General features: G+C 47.8%; 1 protein-coding gene across 1 annotated transcript; it reads right to left on the reverse strand.

The window, feature by feature from the left end:
* Positions 1-10,103: 10,103 nt before the first annotated feature.
* On the reverse strand, positions 10,104-13,378 carry LOC123101860 (uncharacterized). The gene is made up of 3 exons (XM_044523123.1): positions 13,101-13,378; positions 11,997-13,016; positions 10,104-10,444 (listed from the first exon to the last, which is right to left on the reverse strand). Exons 1-2 carry the CDS (start codon positions 13,376-13,378, stop codon positions 11,999-12,001), a joined length of 1,296 nt encoding a protein of 431 aa, XP_044379058.1. The 3' UTR covers positions 10,104-10,444; positions 11,997-11,998.
* Between the last annotated feature and the right edge of the window lie 10,698 nt (positions 13,379-24,076).

Genomic DNA, 24,076 nt, shown 5'->3' on the forward strand with positions numbered 1-24,076 from the left:
TAAAGAAACAAAGAAAAATTGGACGTCCATCACATCCCTGTCCCATAAACAGTACAGAAGGTAGTGCTCTAAATCGTTAATGTGGTAAGAAATAACTCCGAAACAATGGTGCTACAAGATATTAGGGACATTGATTCCTTTTTGCGTCACTACAGCTTACAAAAACAGAAATAGCCCTCAGCTTGCTGAAAGAATAATTCTCTTGTATGCTTAGTTTCTGAAGAATAACAGAGGACGCGCAACTTAGGAGCAGGTCTGCAACCACATGACTAAGATTCTGGAAAGTGTACAGCAAGGATGATAATTTTTGTTTGTGCCATAAGAATGTGCAGGTTAACGCACGTTGGTTATCCAATGCACTATATTTCAGCAACAAAAGAACACATTTGATAGAGTTACAACGGCATCCAGGAGGTCAGAGTGGCATAACCAGCAGAATCAGAGACTTGAAGCAATGCACTAACTTGCCCATTCCTCTACTTGGACCAAACCACAACATAAAACCACGTCTAATCGATTCAAGTAATCCGATGTTCCACAGATCACACAGAGTTCAACAGATTACAATACCATTTCTGAACAGAAAACCACAGGGAATATTTATTTACGCACAAATATTGCAATGGTCTTCTTGAACTGCTAATGTAAAATAATAGAGGAGGTCAGCAGTGTCATAACCACTTTATTAAAAACAGAGGAGGTGAGCAATGACAAAAGCAGAGATGCACAGCAGCACATGATTCATGTCCAAGATGAAAAATTTCACACAAGATTCAGTCCCCAAATCTCACACAATAGGTAACAGGCATCGATCAAATGTTTCAGAATCCAACCAACTTTTGCAGCCGTATCTTGAGTCACCGGCGGCGTCGTCTTGAGTTACCTGCAGAGACGAGTAAGGTTCAGAGAGAGAGAGAGAGAGAGAGAGAGAGAGAGAGAGGATGCACTGACCTGCCGAGCTCCAGCCAGCGGCAACTGCAGCGTCAGCCGGCGAGCCCTAACCGCAGCGGTGAGCGGCGGCCAAGCTCCAGCCAAGGGAGGGGAAGGCGGCGACCATGCTCCAGCCGGCGGCAACGACAGCGGCAGCAGAAGATCCCTCGATTTGGTCGGCGGCGGCAGCGGAAGATCCTACGAGTGGCGGGCGGCGGCCATCGCTCGCAGAGTACAGAGGCGCTCCTCACCTAGGTCACGATTTGGTCTATCGATTTGGTTTCAGACTATGGGTCGAGACGGTCTGGAACCGTTCGGTTTCGTGTCCAGACCAAACCAACTCAGTCCAACAATCGTTAAGGCCCGGACCAAACTAAATTGATTTAGGGACTTGGCCCATTTCATCCAATCTAAAGGCAACCCAGTACAAAAACTGACTGAAACTATGGATTCAGTCCAGACCGTTCCCAGGTCTACCAGCAAGTGCCTCCTCTGCTGCTTCCAACTGGGAATCTTTACTGAATAAAACGCTTGAGTATGATACCAACAATGCACACCTGAGGTTAGATAGTCCGAGGCTCCGAGCATTGAGTGGATATACAGAACAAAACCCCTGCCGCATCTATTTAGAAAGCCACCATTGGTAAGAGATGAGTGCCCCTTGTAGCTTGAGTGGTATCAAGGACTGTAACGAAAGTACAACATGTGTCAGAAGCAACCCTCAGAGACAGTGGCAAGGCAAATAAGGGTTAAAGTGATACCACTCATGCCAACCGGCAGTAAGAAACTACCACCTCCATCTCATAATATAAGACGCTTTTGCAAACTAAAATAGCTTGCAAAGACGTCTTATATTATGGGGCGGAGGGAGTAGGATCTGTCTCATTCTTGTTTAACAGTTGTTTCTTCTTTAGGCAGGCCCATTTTGCAGTTGTACCTGATTTGGCAGCCTCAGAGTATGCTCTGCACAGCTCAATGGTTTCATGGAGAAAAACAGGTGCCCTTACTGGCATGTGCTGCCGCTTCATTGATTTTCTGTCAAAAGATATCTGTCAGAGAGCATAGGCCATGACATATAGTTCTGCCATATTAGTTTGAGAAGAGCATCTACAGTCAGGAAGATTCAAAAATAAATTTAGCCCAGTTTGAAGGATGCATGTACTAATCAAGACTATGAAACTCTTAGTTTGGGGATGCATTTCCATTATATTCACAAAAAACGGGCGGCCCCTCCTGCTCTTCACCTTCGCCTCCTCCCTGGCAACGCACCACGGCGACGGCAGCTCCCGGATCAGGGGCACTGCACCGCCGCCGCACAGCTGCAGCATCCGTCACCGCCGGGAAGTACGGCAGCTGACATCCACCATCGGCGCGCCTGCGCGCCACACGTCGTCCATCCCTTCGCCGCCATCTGCTTCGGCGGCGACGAACACCGCTTCGCCACCCTCCGCCATCTTGGGCGGTGGCCGATGCTCGCGGGCTTCCTTGTCGGTTTCGGCACCTCCCAAGCCCGTCGGCGTTGGGCTTGCGGTAGCCACCATGGGCGCGCCGCGGGTGGACGGCCTGGAGCGGCTGCCGCCCTCGGTCTCGATGGCGGCGGGCGATGACTTGCGGTTGGCAACTCCGTTCAGGCCGGGGTTCCTTTCCGCATCCACGCCGGATATGCTTCGTCGCTGTCAAGTTGGGCCGTTCTCCCAGTTCTTGCGGACGCCAGGCGATGCTCTCCTTCACTACGCGCTGACGAACTTCTCCTCGCCGGTATGTTTCCCCATCGCTCCGGCGCCATCTTCGGCGACTCCGGAATCGATTTGGGTTCAAGTGTTGCTGCCTTCTCCGGCGCCGCACATGGACGCCATTGCTTTGTTGCTTAAGTCTTGGTTAGGCTCTGCTTTCGAAACTCCTTGTGTTCGTCAGTCCAGACCCTGCTTATTCTTGGTTTCAGTTGCTAGTAAGCGCATTGCTCAGTTTGTTTTATCTCTGGAAGGGATTAACTATAGCGGCATCGTGGTTACCTTCCACGCGGTACCTCCTGCTGACTCGGCTGTTCCAAAGCGTTTCTTCATTGCTCCTTGTCCCCTTGCTGTGAGCTCTACCTCCCCACATCAGCTTGCTGATGCTGATGCTGCATCTGCTGCAACCAATGCCGACTCTCCGATATCTGCTAGCTCCTCCACGCGCACTGCGGCACCTGCCCATGGTGACAGTCTCCTTGGCCCGGCATGCCGCCCGTGCTCATCGGCCTCCGTTCCGCTCGGCTCGGAGCGCCCTCCATGTCATTCTGACCTTGCTTCAGTTCGTACTAGGCCCCCCCGAGACGGCTCTCTCGTCCCTGGTCAATTAACCGATGTGCGGCCCGACGCGGCGTGCCTGATTCGCGCAGTAAAGCCTGCCTCGCGTGCTCGAGTTTTGGACGTGCTAGCTGCTGGAGTGCTGCCAAGGCCGGCAGGCCCGCTGCCTTGGCTTACCTACGATGCCATCACCCCCGACGTGCTAGCCTGCATGGCTCCCAGCATGCACCCAACCATCTGCGGCCACGTGCCCAAGCCCATCAAGCGCAGGAGATATCCCATATTAGATCTATTCGCCCCTGGAATCCTGCCAAAGCCCGCGGGCCCTTTGCAAGGGTCAACCTCAGCCTCCTCGCTGCCCCCCCTCCTCTGCGCGAATACGCCAAGCAATCGACTGCTCACGGGATGTGACTACGTCGAAATCGAAAACTTTTCATCGCTCTGCCGGCCGTCTCCTCGCCCACCGAGCGCTCTGCCCTCCCAGCCCACTGGCCCACCACAGGTTTCGTACGCTCGTGCCCTCGCCTCCCCTCCTTATAGCATGCAGGCTCCTCCTCGACCGCCATCACGCTCTATCTCTCCTCCAAAAAACCCTAACTTCATGAAACGCTGCCATCGATGTCTAGCTCTGGATCATCAGGTCAAGGACTGCAGAGATCCTATCCGCTGCCGCCGCTGCTGGCACTCGGGGCATACCCAACGCCATTGCCTCGCTATTTTAACCCCCCACCCCAACCCGAGCATCTCCTCATTCCACTCCCACAGCTCTCGCTCTCCCTCTCCCTTGAGCACCTCGCCCTCCTCTCCTACCCTTGCGCCTGCACCTCAACCTTTACCAATGGTGGATTTCATCCCCGTTCCCATCGTGATCTCCTCCTCTGAGGATGATGAAAACACGTCCCCCACCCAAAACTCCAACCCTGCCCGTGTTTTTGCCTTCCCGGAGCAAGTGGACGCAGCTGAAGTTGATGAAGATGAGGAGGAGGATCCTGAGGAGGTTGAGTTTGAATCAAGGGAGGAATCCACTGATTCGGATTCAATCCCTTCTATGTTTCCTCCTTCACCGCCAAGGCATCGTCGCGATTACTCCAATGTTTTCATGCCTTATGTCCCTCTTGAACACTTTCAAAACCTTACCCTAGCCTATGTCAACCCACCACACCCTTCCCCACAAGCCATGATCCGCAGGGCCTTGCAAACTGGGGGTGGAGACCCTCAAGTGGCTATTAGGGCTTCATCCCAAGGTGCGGGCCTAGTCATCTTTGGCTCGTCTTATGAAAGGGAACTCTCTGTCCTCTCTGCCCCCTTCCACTGCCCAATCAACTCTGTCCACCTGGTTCGCCATGATGAAACGGACAATCGCTTCCTTTTTCGCCTCGGCACTGTCTCTGCCTTGAACTTAGAGGATTTCCCCATCGAATATTGGTTCCCTGATACTATAACCAACTCCGTCGTCCCTTTCGCTTGCCCTATCCAGATTGATCTGGTGTGCCTTACGGGGGTTGACTACTCGGCCGTATTGATCTCTGTCAAAAGCCGCACCCTCACTGATGTCCCTCACTCTATCCCTGTTCACGGCTTCTCGGGCCTTGGTGCTATCGCCTCGGTGTTGGTCGTGCGCTCCGAGGAGCTGCCACCAGACCCGTCTTTCCCTGTCGCCACCGACGACGACGACAACTCCAACGGTGGCGGAGGGGACGACGACCACTATGGCGGTGGAGGGGGTGATTTCCCGGCCGGGATGGATGCGGACTTGGCGCCTCCACCGCCGCCGCCCACGGATATCCTCCATCCGGACCGCGTCGTGTAGCTTCCAGGTGGGGCGACCATGATGGCCAATCACAAGCCCCTGGTTGTCGCGATGCCGCTCGACGCCCGCCCCAAGTCCGTCGATGTCAAGCTGTTCGCTGGCTTCTACGACGTCCGCGTCACCGGCCAAAATGGCGAGAGGGGCTACTATCGCATCCCTATGCGTCCCGCTGGCTCACCTCGCCTTGTGGTGGCCAATCTTGCTTCATGCTCGATTGGCTATCTCAACAGGGTGGGCACGGTGGGCGAGGCGCGCAAGCCGATGATAGACGCTGACGTGTTCTGCTCGGACTGGCGTGGCCGCAGCTTCGGCCATGTCATCTCCGGAGAGGACAAGGTCATGGAGGCCATCGAGCTATTCGACTCCAGCGCCCCCCTGCTCCCTGTCGACGCCCCTGCTCCTGCCCTGCGGATTCAGGCGCCGCCGGAGCCTGCGGTCGCCGCACAGCCGCCTTCTGTGGTCACCTCCGAGCTGCCTCCTCCTGGCAAAACAACCATCGTCTACACCCGCCGGAGTGCTCGTCTTAAGGCTGCTGAACAGCCAACCCGTCTCACCATGCTTGAGAAAGCTACCCTGCGCAAGAAACAGAAGTTCGCTGACCACCCTTCGGCTCCTTCCAAGGGCCTGCTGCCGGCAACTGAGCTGCTGGAGCTGGCCGCGGAAGGAACCCCTCCTCTTCCGCGCAAGGACGTGCTGCAGTTTGCAGACGCTTGCGGCATCCCCGAGATCGACCTAAACAAGGTGGCCACGGAGTTTGACGATGTGTGACGGCCTCTCTCCTTGCGGCCAGACGCGGTGCTACTACTTCTGGCCATCTTCTCCTCGCAGCAGCGACTCCCCTTCCAATTTTAGTTTTAGTTTCAGCTACTTTACCTCCACCCTCTTTTTTATTTTATGCGGCTTAGACCCTGCTGTCGCTGCTTGTGTTGCTACTTTTTGTGTGGGTGCCTTGTACGCCTCTGGTCCGTATTTCCCTTCGTCCCTGTTTCTCAGTGTAACCGTGACTTTGAATGATCCCTGCTACCTTTCGAGTTACCTTAGGTTGTTCTCTCTTGTTTCCCATGAATAGTTCAATCAAAATCGCTTCATGGAATGTTCGAGGCTTAGGGAGGCCAAACAAGTGCACTGACATTGAAAAAGGCCTTCAATCAGCTTCGGCTTCGATTATTTGTTTACAGGAAACAAAACTTCAGGAAATCTCATCTTTCAAAGCAATCTCTTTCCTTCCTCTCGGTCTTCGAGCTTACCATTTTCTGCCTTCTATTGGCGCCTCTGGTGGGGTCCTAACTGCGTGGGATGATGCAAATCTTGAGTGCACTAAAGTTCAGATTGATCGCTATGCTATCTCTTGTTGGTTTTCCTTTCGTGCGAATGACACTTCCTTTGTGGTGACAAATGTGTACGGACCGTGTGACCATGCTTCTAAATCAGACTTTCTAGACTCTCTCATTCCGCTGTCTCAAATGATTAACTGTCCTTGGACGATTATGGGGGACTTTAACCTTGTCTTAAGACCGTCCGACAAATCTTCAGCTAATTTCAACGCTAATGAAGCCAGCATTTTCGCTTCTGCAATCAACTCCTTGCACCTTCAGGAAGTTCCTCTCTTGGATAGGCTCTACACTTGGTCCAATCAACAGGACAACCCGATCCTTGTTCGCTTAGACAGATCTTTTGTAAACTTATTGTGGACCAATCTGTTCCCGGACTCAACTCTCTCATCCCTTACACGCACTACCTCCGACCATGTTCCCATCCTTCTGACGGCCACCACCGATATCCCCAAGCCTTCAATTTTCCGTTTAAACAACCACCTTCTTTCAAACCCCTTGTTTGTTCAGCAAATCGCTTCAAATTGGACAAGTGTTGGACCAAATCATAGATCGTTGGGATCTGCAGGCCGTATCTGCCTGAAACTAAAACGTACTCGGAATATGGCAAAAAAGTGGGTAGTCAACGCTAAGGCGCCTAGGCAGCATGCTACAAACTGCACTACGATGATTTCCGTCCTTGACAAACTTGAGGAGGCTCGCCCTCTTTCCTCCCTAGAACTTAAACTGCGCATTGCAGTTAAAGTCGCCTTACATCGTCTTAACAAACTTCTGGCTGCGTACTGGCGCCAGCGAGCAAAAATAAGAGAGTGCACTCTTGGAGACGAAAATTCAGCTTACATGCATGTGTGTGCTTCTGTACGTTTTCGCAAAAATAAAATTCCCAGTTTGCATGTCAATGGGACGGACGTGACCTCCCATAATGGAAAAGCTGCCGTGCTGCACGACTACTTCACCTGTCTACTAGGAACTCAAGCTCCTTCTGTAATTAATTTTGATCTCGATAACCTCTTGCTTGGCTCTAAACTAACCACTTCTCAAGCTCTGTCGCTTACTAGGCCTTTCTCTCTGGACGAAATTAGATTAGCTATTCTGAGTATGAACGTAAATGCGAGCCCAGGGCCGGACGGCTTCGGGCCAGCCTTTTTTAAAGTTAATTGGGATCTTATCAAGCTTGACTTGCTCGACCTCATGAACGATTTTCATAAGGGCTGCGCGGAGTTAGCCAGGATCAACAAAGCCTTCATTGTGCTTCTTCCAAAAAAAGTTGGAGCTACGACCCCCGACAACTTCAGGCCGGTTTCCCTGCAAAATTGTGTCATCAAGATCAGCTCAAAGTGTCTAGCCACTAGAGCTCAACCTTTTATCTCCTCAATCATTCACCAGGACCAATCCGGTTTTATTAAGGGGAGAGGTATCGCTGATAATTTTCTATATGCTGCTGATATTGTTCAAACTTGCTTCAAACGAAAAAAATCGGCTATCGTTCTAAAACTAGACTTCCGCAAGACTTTTGACTCCGTGTCTTGGGCGGCCTTGTCTGCCATTATGAGAGCGAAGGGCTTCCCGCCGGTGTGGTGCGATTGGATTCATAATCTTAATCAGACTAGCCAATCGGCTGTGCTCCTTAATGGTAAACCTGGCCCATGGATCAATTGCAGACAGGGGCTTCGCCAAGGCGACTCGCTCTCTCCTTATCTCTTCATTATTGTCGCCGATGTGTTGCAACGTTTGATCCTTCAGGCATCCGCTAATGGCCTTCTATCTCACCCGATCGATCCGAGCATTCCTTGCCCGGTTCTACAGTATGCTGACGACACCCTTATCATTCTGCAAGCTGACCATGACCAACTTCAAACTCTAAAATCTATCCTTCTTGAATTCTCACACGCCACTGGTCTGGTGATTAATTTTCACAAAAGCACGTTTGCTCCCATCCATGTTGATCTGGATCTCGCATCCCAACTTGCAACTAGTTTTGGCTGCGCGGTTGCATCGTTCCCTCAATCCTACCTTGGCCTTCCCCTCTCCACCCACAAATTAAACATAAAAGATTTCTTCTTCATTATTGACAAGATTGATCGTCGTCTCGCGGGTTGGCGAGGTGTTCTCCTCACCCTAGCAGGCCGTGCTGTTCTGGTTAGGACAGTGCTTCGAGCCTTACCAATCTATGCCATGACCGCTCTCCGGCTTCCTATGGGTATTGTCCAGGAAATCGATAAACGTTGTCGGGCCTTCTTCTGGGCGGGTCAGGATAAAGTTTCGGGCGGACAGTGTAAAGTGGCTTGGGAATTTGTATCTGCGCCGTTCTCTCGAGGGGGTCTAGGTTTTTCTTCTCTACACCACTTAAACTCTTGCCTACTGCTTTCCCACCTAAATAAGCTTCACTCAACTTTTGCTTCTGGGGCTTCCTCCCACCTTGCTGTCAAGTATGGATGGTCAGATAGTCGGGACCTTGATACTCCTCACCCTTTTGAATCTAGCGTTTGGCATGATATGGCCAAGGGGCTTCAATTTTTTCGTTCAGTAACGAAGGTGCAGGTTGGCAATGGTATGACCACCGCCTTTTGGCTGGACCTTTGGGTTCAAAACTCCACCCAAAATCTCGCAGCAATTTTCCCTGCTCTCTTCTCCCATTCGCTCCGACCTTCGGCCACTGTTGCCCGGGTACTAAGCATTCCTACTTTTAATCTGGATTTGGCACCGCGCCTTTCTCATGTCGCTGAGTTGGAACTAGAAAACCTACGCGCTATGCTGGCAACTGTCTCCTTGAATGTCCAGGTACTTGACAAACGAATTGGACGTATCGACGGCAAGCCGCTGGCTTGCAACTCGGCTTACAAGGCTATTTGGAGCGACAAGCCAATCGACCACTTCGCTCCGGCCATTTGGAAAAATTATGCACCCAACAAATGCAGAATTTTTCTATGGCTCGTAAGTAAAAATCGACTCTTCACCAACGAAAGACGCTTCAACAGGGGCATATCTGACTCCAACTGCTGCCCGTTCTGCCCAGCCTCTGAATCAACGAGTCACCTATTCCTTCAATGCCCCGATCTTCGCCCTCTTTGGCAGGAACTGAGCTCTATTGCTGCGTCAATACCGTCGGACTTTCAACATCTTTGGGGCATGGACCTGGCCAACAGACCACGATCAACGGTCATCATTGCTATTCTCTGGAATATCTGGAAAAGAAGAAATGCAAAAGTTTTTCGGCAGGATTTGCAACCTATCCACCTCATCGCCCGCTCAGCTGCAGACGACCTCATGCTTTGGTCCAATAGATGCTCCAATGAGCAGGCCGTGAACCTTCTGCGTGATTGGTGTACTATGTTGTTCCACTTATCTATGAGATTGTAACCCATCTATTTTTGTAATCTCTCCCTCCCCCAACTTCAACCTTTGTAAATGTACTCTATCTTATAATGAAATGGTTCAGGCCGGCGTAAGCCCGCCGTAGGCCCGTCAAAAAAGAATATTCACAAAAAACAACCAATTTTATGTAGCCAGCAAGCATGTAAGTAATTTGAATCTTGAATCTAGGTAGGTACCAGTGCCATCAGGTGAAAGCTCGCACCTTTACTGTCATAAGCATAACATCTTTCATGAGAGGGAGGATAACTTAGGAAGGTAACATACATAAAGGCAACCAAAGTGACTGTAACAGCAAATGGAAGTTATTTCTTTCTAAGAAAATGTAGATTTCTCTTAGGCAGGGGTTACATCACATACAACTCTTGCCACGGCCCCTGCCAATTTAAAAAGCTAGTGCAACCATTCAAGAACATATGAAGGTTACTTGCCTACTAGTCTGATTTCCATTAGAGCTGGAAACTCTGAAATAAAATGGCCACAAGTACACACCAGATATACAGTAAAGCACAATACAAAGGAGCATGATAGAGATATTTAAGTTCAATGAAATTGTCTGCAGTTCAATAAATAAAAACAAACAATCACTTGTACGTCACGGCAGGCAGCACAAACCTGTTTGACAACAACACCCATTATTGCAGAATCAACAGAAAATAATGTATCCGATCGCCCCATTGATGACATGATTATGGAGCAACTGCTAATGCAAACTTGCAAAGAATTGGCTTCGAGTTTGTTGATGTAATATCATCAGGGATCGACATAGGAAAAAGTAACAATTTGTAAAAAAAAACTAACAAGTAACAAAAGAAAAGAAAACATATGGGTGTCGAGTGCCCGCATTTACACAGAAAAAAATTATGAAAATAAATATACATATACGTTGTATAAATATATGAATGGTATTAATTTTTTGTGTGCCCAAATTTCTCATTTGTAACCCGTATACAAAAATAACAGAAGGATACCAAAGACTATCACTATCCAAATAACTATGTGCATACCTTTCTCTTTTTTTGTATATATTACAAATGGATATTTTTTACCCAAAAATTCAAAACTACTCACACATTTACATAATCTAGATACATATATAATTCTTTTCAAAATTTTTGGAAGTGTAAACAAGAGTTTTTGTCAACGGGTTCATGGGGTCCATGTGCACAAAACCAGCACTCAACAACACTTCCAAAAATATACTACCTTAAAAAACATTCTTTTTGATAAGTATTCTTTAAAAAATGTTTGGCCTCTTGATCAACTCGCTTGGGTGACAGCGAGAGACTCCAGAACCCCGCACAAGACGTGTTCACCATTGGCGATCGTCACACGCCTCATTAATGAAGTTGTGGATGCTGCCGGAGTCTAACAAGGAAATGAGTTTGCACTCTCTGACGGTGAGGAGGGACACCGGAAGCTGACCAGCGGTTGGGTATTCATCCCTAAAGTCATCCTCATCAGCGACCTCGATGTAAAAGAGGTACGGGCAGTGATGCCTGTGAGTTGGTTGGGCTGGGCCAACAACCTGGGACATGACCGATGCCAAGTGCTCATAGGAGACTGTCCCGTCCATTGCATCCTCGAGTGTGGCTGGCTTGAGCAACTCAACCTGCATTTTGAGAGGTTCCACAATACCGTTGGTGTAGATATTGCGCCCTTCATCATTTGGGATGTACTTGACGTGCGTGAGGAGCTCAAGCAAGTGTTTGGTGTAGTCAGCCACCATGTCAGTACAGCAAAGGGAGATGAGTTCTCAAAAGGGATTGGCACACGAGGGCAGGGGATGAGAAATTGAGATTATTCTAGCTTGCCCTTATTGATCAACTAGGGATATATATCCCAGTTACAACTTGGTGGCTAAGAATACAAACGCCTAACAGATTTGCAGATAGTGGGGAAAACCTTATACGGAACCAAAAAAAACATTTCCACATCCAAATCCCCTTTCCTAACGGCTGTTAGTACATTCTCCTACTGCAGTTGCCTTGGGTCTCCTACGCTAGTAAGTGAGCTCCCACCTAACAAGATCATGAAGGTTCCATCATCCATGGGTTCTTTATCTTAGTGTTGGTGGGCGGCGATTGTGCAGTGTCAACAAGGTGACATCAAAAGCAAGGAAACATGAATGCAGATCACCCAGAGCAAACATGCATTACAAGCATTTGTGATGATCATTCTATGCAAACATGAATTATAATGGGTGAAAATCGACATAATAATAAAATGAAAATAAATTTTCCACATCTTATAATGTACTCTTACAGCTAACTTGGCGGGAAGATCCATGTTGACCAGCAGGAATCGATGCTTCTCTCTACCGGGAGGCATTGAGTTTGGGATTTTACGCTGAACACCTCACCCGTATCGATAAAATACATAGCATCCTCCTCTATCCCTCCAGATGCAGAAACAGACTTGCTGAAGCGTTTACTGATGAAAAGTGCCTGGTCACCTAGCCCAGCTGACACCGGCAACCAGGCGCGTTCACTTAAATCTGCCTCGAAAACCTCCAGCTTACGAGTAAATTTGCTATAACAACATTTAGGCCATTGCAATTGCCGCTTCACCATGATTAGCTTTCCACACGACTCAAGCAAGTACCAAAATGTGGCGAGGTTATCGTTGGGTGCGTAAGGCAACTCGTCACAGAGGATGCCATCAATGATCATGTTGTCTCCAGTCCTCAAGTCATACAAGTTGCGCTGGTGCCGCCCCTTTTTGTGCTCATTATGGTCTTGGGCCTCATCTACGTCGCTCTCAACATTGGGATCAGCATCACCTGATCTGATGTGGTGCTTGATATTGGTAACCATGGGTACGCCACTGGCACTAAAGCTTATATTGAAGGAGAAGAGGTCCTCCGCCATGGAGATCCCATAGAGTCTGTTTCCAACGAGCACGATGTCAATGATGTCAACGAAGGGGGTTGTTTGTGGCTTCGGTAGCCACACACCCTTCCCCGGCCGGATTAAGATGATTGGATAATTCCAGTTGTTGGTCATGATAATGACGAGCTGGTCATCAGGGGGCGACCGAATGAGCACCTTGCGGATCTGAAATAACTTGGAACTATTACCAACGATGGCATCCAGCTCTGGTAGCAACACAACTTCTTTAGAGAAAGGATTGTGCAAGAAATAGGTATGAATTTTTCTCCGATCGTCAGTGTAGTCGAGGACGAGCCAGCTATCCGTGGAGCCAATGCACCGCAAGTTGTCGGGGAAGGAGGGGTTGCTATTCCGGCGTCTGAACGCGATGCACTCCTGGTCGTCATCGGCGGACCTAGGAGGAGAATCATCCGGTGTACATCAGATCGAAATTTTACATATTTAAGCTGGAATTAGCCATGGAGATAGGAAAAATTACCGATTTCGTCTGCACCCTCCAGGGTGAGTGCGGGCGCGCCCGTGCTTATTGTAGAAGCCGCCATGTAGCGCAATCCAAGGTGTCCGCCGCTGCGGCGAACGACGGCACACCGCGTGGATCCAATTCCATGGCCGTCGCGGCGGAGGCGGGGAGAAAACTGATTGCCAGGAAAGAATTACCGCTTGCATCCACGGCAGCTGCGGCAGCGGAGAGGAAGCCGGTGAGCGCCAGGAGCGGCACACCGCTTGGAAGCGGGCGCGATCTGCCAGGTGGGGCATTTGATGATAACCCCCCCAGTTCGTGTGTTATTCCCTGCCAGGTTAGGGGCATTTGATGATAACCCCCCAGTTCGTGTGCCTTTGATCATAAGCCCCCGTTTGTGTCACTGACATGTGGGACCGGACCCCACATGTCAGTGACACAAAGGGGGGCTTATGATCAAAGGCACACGAACTGGGGGGGGGGGGGTTATCATCGGGAGGCCATGGCACGAGACCCAGGATCTCCTCTGGGAGCTCCGACCACGGCGAGGAAAATGGCTGGGAAGCAACGGAGTGCTAGCTGGAACAGCACGCCCCATGGAGCACGGCGGCGAAGAGACCCAAGAGGTCGTCGGACTCGGACCACGGCGGCGGCGATGCCATTGGTGCTGCTTGTTTACTTTTTTTTCGAAGAAATATCTGGATTGTGATTAGATGAGGAAAACATGGGGCGCATCTAGGGGAGGGAGACTGCCTCTCCAATTGTATAAACATCCCTGTTAAAACACAAAATAACAAAACTGTACGACTAACTCCCTACACAAAGCGGTAAACGAAGGGGACCCGCGTCTAACCCTTGCCGACGTAGCGGGTCTCTAGTCCTTCCCTCCCCCCGTCACCGCCAGAGCGCACTGGAGAGTGAAGCCCGGCCGACGTCGACGGCGACGGGGCTGTGTGTCACGCACGGACCAATCCTAGTGCTCACTTAAGAAGATCAACACATAAAGTGGAAAGAAATCGAAGATGATTGTGAGTAATTTAGCCCACTTTAGGATACACCTATATGGCCATCGAGGACATGGTGGCTAGGGTTTCATCCTAGGTATAAGAGATGGGCTCGAGGGCTCCAGATACACGGCCTTATAGCCATTACAACTTGGTAAAAGTGTTGGAAATATGCCCTAGAGGCAATAATAAATTAGTTATTATTATATTTCCTTGTTCATGATAATCGTTTATTATCCATGCTAGAATTGTATTGATAGGAAACTCAGATACATGTGTGGATACATAGACAACACCATGTCCCTAGTAAGCCTCTAGTTGACTAGCTCGTTGATCAATAGATGGTTACGGTTTCCTGACCATGGACATTGGATGTCATTCATAACGGGATCACATCATTAGGAGAATGATGTGATGGACAAAGACCCAATCCTAAGCCTAGCACAAGATCATGTAGTTCGTATGCTAAAGCTTTTCTAATGTCAAGTATCATTTCCTTAGACCATGAGATTGTGCAACTCCCGGATACCGTAGGAGTGCTTTGGGTGTGCCAAACGTCACAACGTAACTGGGTGGCTATAAAGGTACACTACAGGTATCTCCGAAAGTGTCTGTTGGGTTGGCACGAATCGAGACTGGGATTTGTCACTCCGTGTAAACGGAGAGGTATCTCTGCGCCCACTCGGTAGGACATCATCATAATGTGCACAATGTGATCAAGGAGTTGGTCACGGGATGATGTGTTACGAAACGAGTAAAGAGACTTGCCAGTAACGAGATTGAACAAGGTATCGGGATACCGACGATCGAATCTCGGGCAAGTATCGTACCGCTAGACAAAGGGAATTGTATACGGGATTGATTAAGTCCTTGACATTGTGTTTCATCTGATGAGATCATCGTGGAACATGTGGGAGCCAACATGGGTATCCAGATCCAGCTGATGGTTATTGACCGGAGAGTCATCTCGGTCATGTCTGCATGTCTCCTGAACCCGTAGGGTCTACACACTTAAGGTTCGATGACGCTAGGGTTATAGAGATATTAGTATGCGGTAACCCGAAAGTTGTTCGGAGTCCCGGATGAGATCCCGGACGTCACGAGGAGTTCCGGAATGGTCCGGAGGTAAAGAATTATATAGGAAGTGCTATTTCGGCCATCGGGACAAGTTTCGGGGTTACAGGTATTGTACCGGGACCACCGGAAGGGTCCCGGGGGTCCACCGGGTGGGCCACCTACCCCGGGGGGCCACATGGGCTGTAGGGGTGTGCGCCTTGGCCTGTATGGGCCAAGGGCACCAGCCCCAAGAGGCCCATGCGCCAAGAGATAAGGAAAGGAAGAGTCCTAAAAGGGGAAGGCACCTCCGAGGTGCCTTGGGGAGGATGGACTCCTCCCTGGCCGCACCCTTCCTTGGAGGAAGGGCCAAGGCTGCGCCCCCCCCCTCTCCCTTGGCCCTATATATAGTGGGGGGGAGGGAGGGCAACCATACCTAAGCCCTGGCGCCTCCCTCTCCCTCTCATGACACATCTCCCTCCTCCCGCAGCGCTTGGCGAAGCCCTGTTGGAATCCCGCTACTTCCACCACCACGCCGTCGTGCTGCTGGATCTCCATCAACCTCTCCTCCCCCCTTGCTGGATCAAGAAGGAGGAGACGTCGCTGCTCCGTACGTGTGTTGAACGCGGAGGTGCCGTCCGTTCGGCGCTAGGATCATCGGTGATTTGGATCACGACGAGTACGACTCCATCAACCCCGTTCTCTTGAACGCTTCCGCGCGCGATCTACAAGGGTATGTAGATCCACTCCTCCCTCGTTGCTAGATGACTCCATAGATTGATCTTGGTGATACGTAGAAAATTTTGAATTATTGCTACGTTCCCCAACAGTGGCATCATGAGCTAGGTCTATGCGTAGTTACTATGCACGAGTAGAACACAAAGTAGTTGTGGGCGTTGATTTTGTTCAATATGCTTACCGTTACTAGTCCAATCTTGATTCAACGGCATTGTGGGATGAAGCGGCCGGGACCGACCTTACACGTACTCTTACGTGAGACTGGTTCCACCGACTGACATGCACTAGTTGCATAAGGTGGCTAGCGGGTGTCTGTCTCTCCCACTTTAGTCGGATCGGATTCGATGAAAAGGGTCCTTATGAAGGGTAAATAGAAATTGGCATATCACATTGTGGTTTTTGCGTAGGTAAGAAACGTTCTTGCTAGAAACCCATAGCAGCCACATAAAACATGCAAACAACAATTAGAGGACGTCTAACTTGTTTTTGCAGGGTATGCTATGTGATGTGATATGGCCAAGAAGAATGTGATGAATGATATGTGATGTATGAGATTGATCATGTTCTTGTAATAGGAATCACGACTTGCATGTCGATGAGTATGACAACCGGCAGGAGCCATAGGAGTTGTCTTTATTTATTATATGACCTGCGTGTCATTGAACAACGCCATGTAATTACTTTACTTTATTGCTAACCGTTAGCTGTAGTAGTAGAAGTAATAGTTGGCGAGACAACTTCATGAAGACACGATGATGGAGATCATGATGATGGAGATCATGGTTTCATGCCGGTGACGATGATGATCATGGAGCCCCGAAGATGGAGATCAAAAGGAGCATAGTGATGATGGCCATATCATGTCACTATTTGATTGCATGTGATGTTTATCATGTTTATATATCTTATTTGCTTAGAACGACGGTAGTAAATAAGATGATCCCTCATTAAAATTTCAAGAAAGTGTTCCCCCTAACTGTGCACCGTTGCGAAAGTTCATCGTTTCGAAGCACCACGTGATGATCGGGTGTGATAGATTCTTACGTTCGAATACAACGGGTGTTGACGAGCCTAGCATGTACAGACTGAAGGAAATATGCCCTAGTGGCAATAATAAAGTTATTATTTATTTCCTTATATCATGATAAATGTTTATTATTCATGCTAGAATTGTATTAACCGGAAACATAATACATGTGTGAATACATAGACAAACTTAGTGTCACTAGTATGCCTCTACTTGACTAGCTCGTTAATCAAAGATGGTTATGTTTCCTAACCATGAACAAAGAGTTGTTATTTGATTAACGAGGTCACATCATTAGTTGAATGATCTGATTGACATGACCCATTCCATTAGCTTAGCACCCGATCGTTTAGTATGTTGCTATTGCTTTTCTTCATGACTTATACATGTTCCTATGACTATGAGATTATGCAACTCCCGTTTACCGGAGGAACACTTTGTGTGCTACCAAATGTCACAACGTAAATGGGAGATTATAAAGGAGCTCTACAGGTGTCTCCAAAGGTAGATGTTGGGTTGGCGTATTTCGAAATTAGGATTTGTCACTCCGATTGTCGGAGAGGTATCTCTGGGCCCTCTCGGTAATGCACATCACATAAGCCTTGCAAGCATTGCAACTAATGAGTTAGTTGTGAGATGATGTATTACGGAACGAGTAAAGAGACTTGCCGGCACCGAGATTGAACTAGGTATTGGATACCGACGATCGAATCTCGGGCAAGTAACATACCGATGACAAAGGGAACAACGTATGTTGTTATGCGGTCTGACCGATAAAGATCTTCGTAGAATATGTAGGAGCCAATATGGGCATCCAGGTCCCGCTATTGGTTATTGACCGGAGACGTGTCTCGGTCATGTCTACATTGTTCTCGAACCCGTAGGGTCCGCACGCTTAAGGTTACGATGACAGTTATATTAAGAGTTTATGCATTTTGATGTACCGAAGGTTGTTCGGAGTCCCGGATGTGATCACGGACATGACGAGGAGTCTCGAAATGGTCGAGACATAAAGATTGATATATTGGAAGCCTATGTTTGGATATCGGAAGTGTTCCGGGTGAAATCGGGATTTTACCGGAGTACCGGGAAGGTTACCGGAATCCCCCGGGAGCCATATGGGCCTTCATGGGCCTTAAGTGGAAAGGAGAAAGGGGCAGCCCAAGGTGGCCGCGCGCCTCCCCCCTCCCCTAGACCTATTAGGACTAGGAGAGGTAGCCGCCCCCCCCTCTCTCTTTCCCCCCTTGAGGATTCCTATTCCAACTAGGATTGGGGGGAATCCTACTCCCAGAGGGAGTAGGACTCCTCCTGGCACGCCCCAAGGCTGGCCGCACCTCTCCCCCCTTGCTCCTTTATATACAGGGGCAGGGGGCACCTCTAGACACACAATTGATCCCCGTGATCGTTCCATAGCCGTGCGCGGTGCCCCCTGCCACCATATTCCACCTCGATCATATTGTAGCGGTGCTTAGGCGAAGCCCTGCGACGGTAGAACATCAAGATCGTCACCACGCCGTCGTGCTGACGGAACTCTTCCCCGACGCTTTGCTGGATCGGAGCCCGGGGATCGTCATCGAGCTGTGCGTGTGCTAAGAACTCGGAGGTGCCGGAGTAACGGTGCTTGGATCGGTCGGATCGGGAAAACGTACGACTACTTCCTCTATGTTGTGTGATCTCTTCCGCAGTCGGTCTGCGTTGGTACGTAGACAACACTCTCCCCTCTCGTTGCTGTGCATCACCATGATCTTGCATGTGCGTAGGAATTTTTTTGAAATTACTACGAAACCCAACAGTGGCATCAGAGCCTAGGTTTTATGGTTTGATGTTATTTGCACGAGTAGAAGACAAGTGAGTTGTGGGCGATATAAGTCATACTGCCTACCAGCATGTCATACTTTGGTTCGGCGGTATTGTTGGACGAGACGACCCGGACCAACATTACGCGTAAGCTTACGCGAGACCGGTTCCCCCGACGTGCTTTGCACACAAGTGGCTTGCGGGCGACTGTCTCTCCAACTTTAGTTGAACCAAGTGTGGCTACGCCCGGTCCTTGCGAAGGTTAAAACGGAGTCTATTTGACAAACTATCGTTATGGTTTTGATGTGTAGGTGAGATTGGTTCTTGCTTAAGCCCGTAGCAGCCACGTAAAACTTGCAACAACAAAGTAGAGGACGTCTAACTTGTTTTTGCAGGGCATGTTGTGATGTGATATGGTCAAGGCATGATGCTGAATTTTATTGTATGAGATGATCATGTTTTGTAACCGAGTTATCGGCAACTGGCAGGAGCCATATGGTTGTCGCTTTATTGTATGCAATGCAATCGCGATGTAATGCTTTACTTTATCACTAAGCGGTAGCGATAGTCGTGGAAGCATAAGATTGGCGAGACGACAACGATGCTACGATGGAGATCAAGGTGTCGCGCCGGTGACGATGGTGATCATAACGGTGCTTCGGAGATGGAGATCACAAGCACAAGATGATGATGGCCATATCATATCACTTATATTGATTGCATGAGATGTTTATCCTTTTATGCATCTTATCTTGCTTTGATTGACGGTAGCATTATAAGATGATCTCTCACTAAATTATCAAGAAGTGTTCTCCCTGAGTATGCACCGTTGCCAAAGTTCGTCGTGCCCAGACACCACGTGATGATCGGGTGTGATAAGCTCTACGTCCATCTACAACGGGTGCAAGCCAATTTTGCACACGTAGAATACTCAGGTTAAACTTGACGAGCCTAGCATATGCAGATATGGCCTCGGAACACGGAGACCGAAAGGTCGAGCGTGAATCATATAGTAGATATGATCAACATAACGATGTTCACCATTGAAAACTACTCCATCTCACGTGATGATCGGTTATGGTTTAGTTGATTTGGATCACGTAATCACTTAGAAGATTAGAGGGATGTCTATCTAAGTGGGAGTTCTTAAGTAATTTAATTAATTGAACTTAAACTTATCATGAACTTAGTACCTGATAGTATCTTGCTTGTTTATGTTGATTGTAGATAGATGGCTCGTGCTGTTGTTCCGTTGAATTTTAATGCGTTCCTTGAGAAAGAAAAGTTGGAAGATGATGGTAGCAATTATACGGACTGGGTCCGTAACTTGAGGATTATCCTCATTGCTGCTCAGAAGAATTACGTCCTGGAAGCACCGCTGGGTGCCAGGCCTGCTGCTGGAGCAACACCAGATGTTATGAACGTCTGGCAGAGCAAAGCTGATGACTACTCGATAGTTCAGTGTGCCATGCTTTACGGCTTAGAATCGGGACTTCAACCACGTTTTGAACGTCATGGAGCATATGAGATGTTCCAGGAGTTGAAGTTAATATTTCAAGCAAATGCCCGGATTGAGAGATATGAAGTCTCCAATAAGTTCTATAGCTGCAAGATGGAGGAGAACAATTCTGTCAGTGAGCATATACTCAAAATGTCTGGGTATAATAATCACTTGATTCAATTGGGAGTTAATCTTCCGGATGATTGCGTCATTGACAGAATTCTCCAATCACTGCCACCAAGCTACAAGAGCTTCATGATGAACTATAATATGCAAGGGATGAACAAGACTATTCCCGAGCTCTTCGCAATGCTGAAAGCTGCGGAGGTAGAAATCAAGAAGGAGCATCAAGTGTTGATGGTTAACAAGACCACTAGTTTCAAGAAAAAGGGCAAAGGGAAGAAGAAGGGGAACTTCAAAAAGAACAGCAAGCAAGTTGCTGCTCAGGAGAAGAAACCCAAGTCTGGACCTAAGCCTGAAACTGAGTGCTTCTACTGCAAGCAGACTGGTCACTGGAAGCGGAACTGCCCCAAGTATTTGGCGGATAAGAAGGATGGCAAGGTGAACAAAGGTATATGTGATATACATGTTATTGATGTGTACCTTACTAGAGCTCGCAGTAGCACCTGGGTATTTGATACTAGTTCTGTTGCTAATATTTGCAACTCGAAATAGGGACTACGGAATAAGCGGGCACTGGCAAAGGACGAGGTGACGATGCGCGTGGGAAACGGTTCCAAAGTCGATGTGATCGCGGTCGGCACGCTACCTCTACATCTACCTTCGGGATTAATATTAGACCTAAATAATTATTATTTGGTGCCAGCGTTGAGCATGAACATTATATCTGGATCTTGTTTGATGCGAGACGGTTATTCATTTAAATCAGAGAATAATGGTTGTTCTATTTATATGAGTAATATCTTTTATGGTCATGCACCTTTGAAGAGTGGTCTATTTTTGATGAATCTCGATAGTAGTGATATACATATTCATAATGTTGAAGCCAAAAGATGCAGAGTTGATAATGAAAGTGCAACTTATTTGTGGCACTGTCGTTTAGGTCATATCGGTGTAAAGCGCATGAAGAAACTCCATACTGATGGACTTCTGGAACCACTTGATTATGAATCACTTGGTACTTGCGAACCGTGCCTCATGGGCAAGATGACTAAAACACCGTTCTCCGGTACTATGGAGAGAGCAACAGATTTGTTGGAAATCATACATACCGATGTATGTGGTCCGATGAATATTGAGGCTCGTGGCGGATATCGTTATTTTCTCACCTTCACAGATGACTTAAGCAGATATGGGTATATCTACTTAATGAAACATAAGTCTGAAACATTTGAAAAGTTCAAAGAATTTCAGAGTGAAGTTGAAAATCATCGTAACAAGAAAATAAAGTTTCTATGATCTGATCGTGGAGGAGAATATTTGAGTTACGAGTTTGGTGTACATTTGAAAAAATTGTGGAATAGTTTCGCAACTCACGCCACCCGGAACACCACAGCATAATGGTGTGTCCGAACGTCATAATCGTACTTTACTAGATATGGTGCGATCTATGATGTCTCTTACTGATATCGTTTTGGGGTTATGCTTTAGAGACGGCCGCATTCACGTTAAATAGGGCACCATCAAAATCCGTTGAGACGACGCCTTATGAACCGAGGTTTGGCAAGAAACCAAAGTTGTCGTTTCTTAAAGTTTGGGGCTGCGATGCTTATGTGAAAAAGCTTCAACCTGATAAGCTCGAACCCAAATTGGAGAAATGTGTCTTCATAGGATACCCAAAGGAGACTGTTGGGTACACCTTCTATCACAGATCCGAAGGCAAGACATTCATTGCTAAGAATGGATCCTTTCTAGAGAAGGAGTTTCTCTCGAAAGAAGTGAGTGGGAGGAAAGTAGAACTTGACGAGGTAATTGTACCTGCTCCTTTATTGGAAAGTAGTACATCACAGAAAACTGTTTCTGCGACACCTACACCAATAAGTGAGGAAGCTAATGATGATGGTCATGAAACTTCAGATCAAGATACTACTGAACCTCGTAGATCAACCAGAGTAAGATCCGCGCCAGAGTGGTACGGTAATCCTGTTCTGGAAATCATGCTACTAGATCATGATGAACCTACGAACTATGAAGAAGCAATGGTGAGCCCAGATTCCGCAAAGTGGCTTGAAGCCATGAAATCTGAGATGGGATCCATGTATGAGAACAAAGTATGGACTTTGGTTGACTTGCCCGATCATAGGCAAGCAATTGAGAATAAATGGATCTTCAAGAAGAAGACTGACGCTGATGGTAATGTTACTGTCTACAAAGCTCGACTTGTCGCAAAAGGTTTTCGACAAGTTCAAGGGGTTGACTACGATGAGACCTTCTCACCCGTAGCGATGCTTAAGTCTGTCCGAATCATGTTAGCAATTGCCGCATTTTATGATTATGAAATTTGGCAGATGGATGTCAAAACTGCATTCCTGAATGGATTTCTGGAAGAAGAGTTGTATATGATGCAACCGGAAGGTTTTGTCGATCCAAAGGGAGCTAACAAAGTGTGCAAGCTCCAGCGATCCATTTATGGACTGGTGCAAGCCTCTCGGAGTTGGAATAAACGTTTTGATAGTGTGATCAAAGCATTTGGTTTTATATAGACTTTCGGAGAAGCCTGTATTTACAAGAAAGTGAGTGGGAGCTCTGTAGCATTTCTGATATTATATATGGATGACATATTGCTGATTGGAAATGATATAGAATTTCTGGATAGCATAAAGGGATACTTGAATAAGAGTTTTTCAATGAAAGACCTCGGTGAAGCTGCTTACATATTAGGCATAAAGATCTATAGAGATAGATCAAGACGCTTAATTGGACTTTCACAAAGCACATGCCTTGACAAGATTTTGAAGAAGTTCAAAATGGATCAAGCAAAGAAAGGGTTCTTGCCTGTGTTACAAGGTCTGAAGTTGAGTCAGACTCAATGCCCGACCACTGCAGAAGATAGAGAGAAAATGAAAGATGTTCCCTATGCTTCAGCCATAGGCTCTATCATGTATGCAATGCTGTGTACCAGACCTGATGTGTGCCTTGCTATAAGTTTAGCAGGGAGGTACCAAAGTAATCCAAGAGTGGATCACTGGACAGCGGTCAAGAACATCCTGAAATACCTGACAAGGACTAAGGATATGCTTCTCGTATATGGAGGTGACAAAGAGCTCGTCGTAAATGGTTACGTTGATGCAAGCTTTGACACTGATCCGGACAATTCTAAATCGCAAACCGGATACGTGTTTACATTAAACGGTGGAGCTGTCAGTTGGTGCAGTTCTAAACAAAGCGTCGTAGCGGGGTCTACATGTGAAGCGGAGTACATAGCTGCTTCGGAAGCAGCGAACGAAGGAGTCTGGATGAAGGAGTTCATATCCGATCTAGGTGTCATACCTAGTGCATCGGGTCCAATGAAAATCTTTTGTGACAATACTGGTGCAATTGCCTTGGCAAAGGAATCCAGATTTCACAAAAGGACCAAATACATCAAGAGACGCTTCAATTCCATCTGGGATCTAGTCCAGGTGGGAGACATAGAGATTTGCAAGATACATACGGATCTGAATGTTGCAGACCCGTTGACTAAGCCTCTTCCACGAGCAAAACATGATCAGCACCAAAGCTCCATGGGTGTTAGAATCATTACAGTGTAATCTAGATTATTGACTCTAGTGCAAGTGGGAGACTGAAGGAAATATGCCCTAGAGGCAATAATAAAGTTATTATTTATTTCCTTATATCATGATAAATGTTTATTATTCATGCTAGAATTGTATTAACCGGAAACATAATACATGTGTGAATACATAGACAAACT

Source organism: Triticum aestivum, chromosome 5A (genome assembly GCF_018294505.1).
Source record: "Triticum aestivum cultivar Chinese Spring chromosome 5A, IWGSC CS RefSeq v2.1, whole genome shotgun sequence".
Classification (NCBI taxonomy): Eukaryota; Viridiplantae; Streptophyta; class Magnoliopsida; order Poales; family Poaceae; genus Triticum; species Triticum aestivum.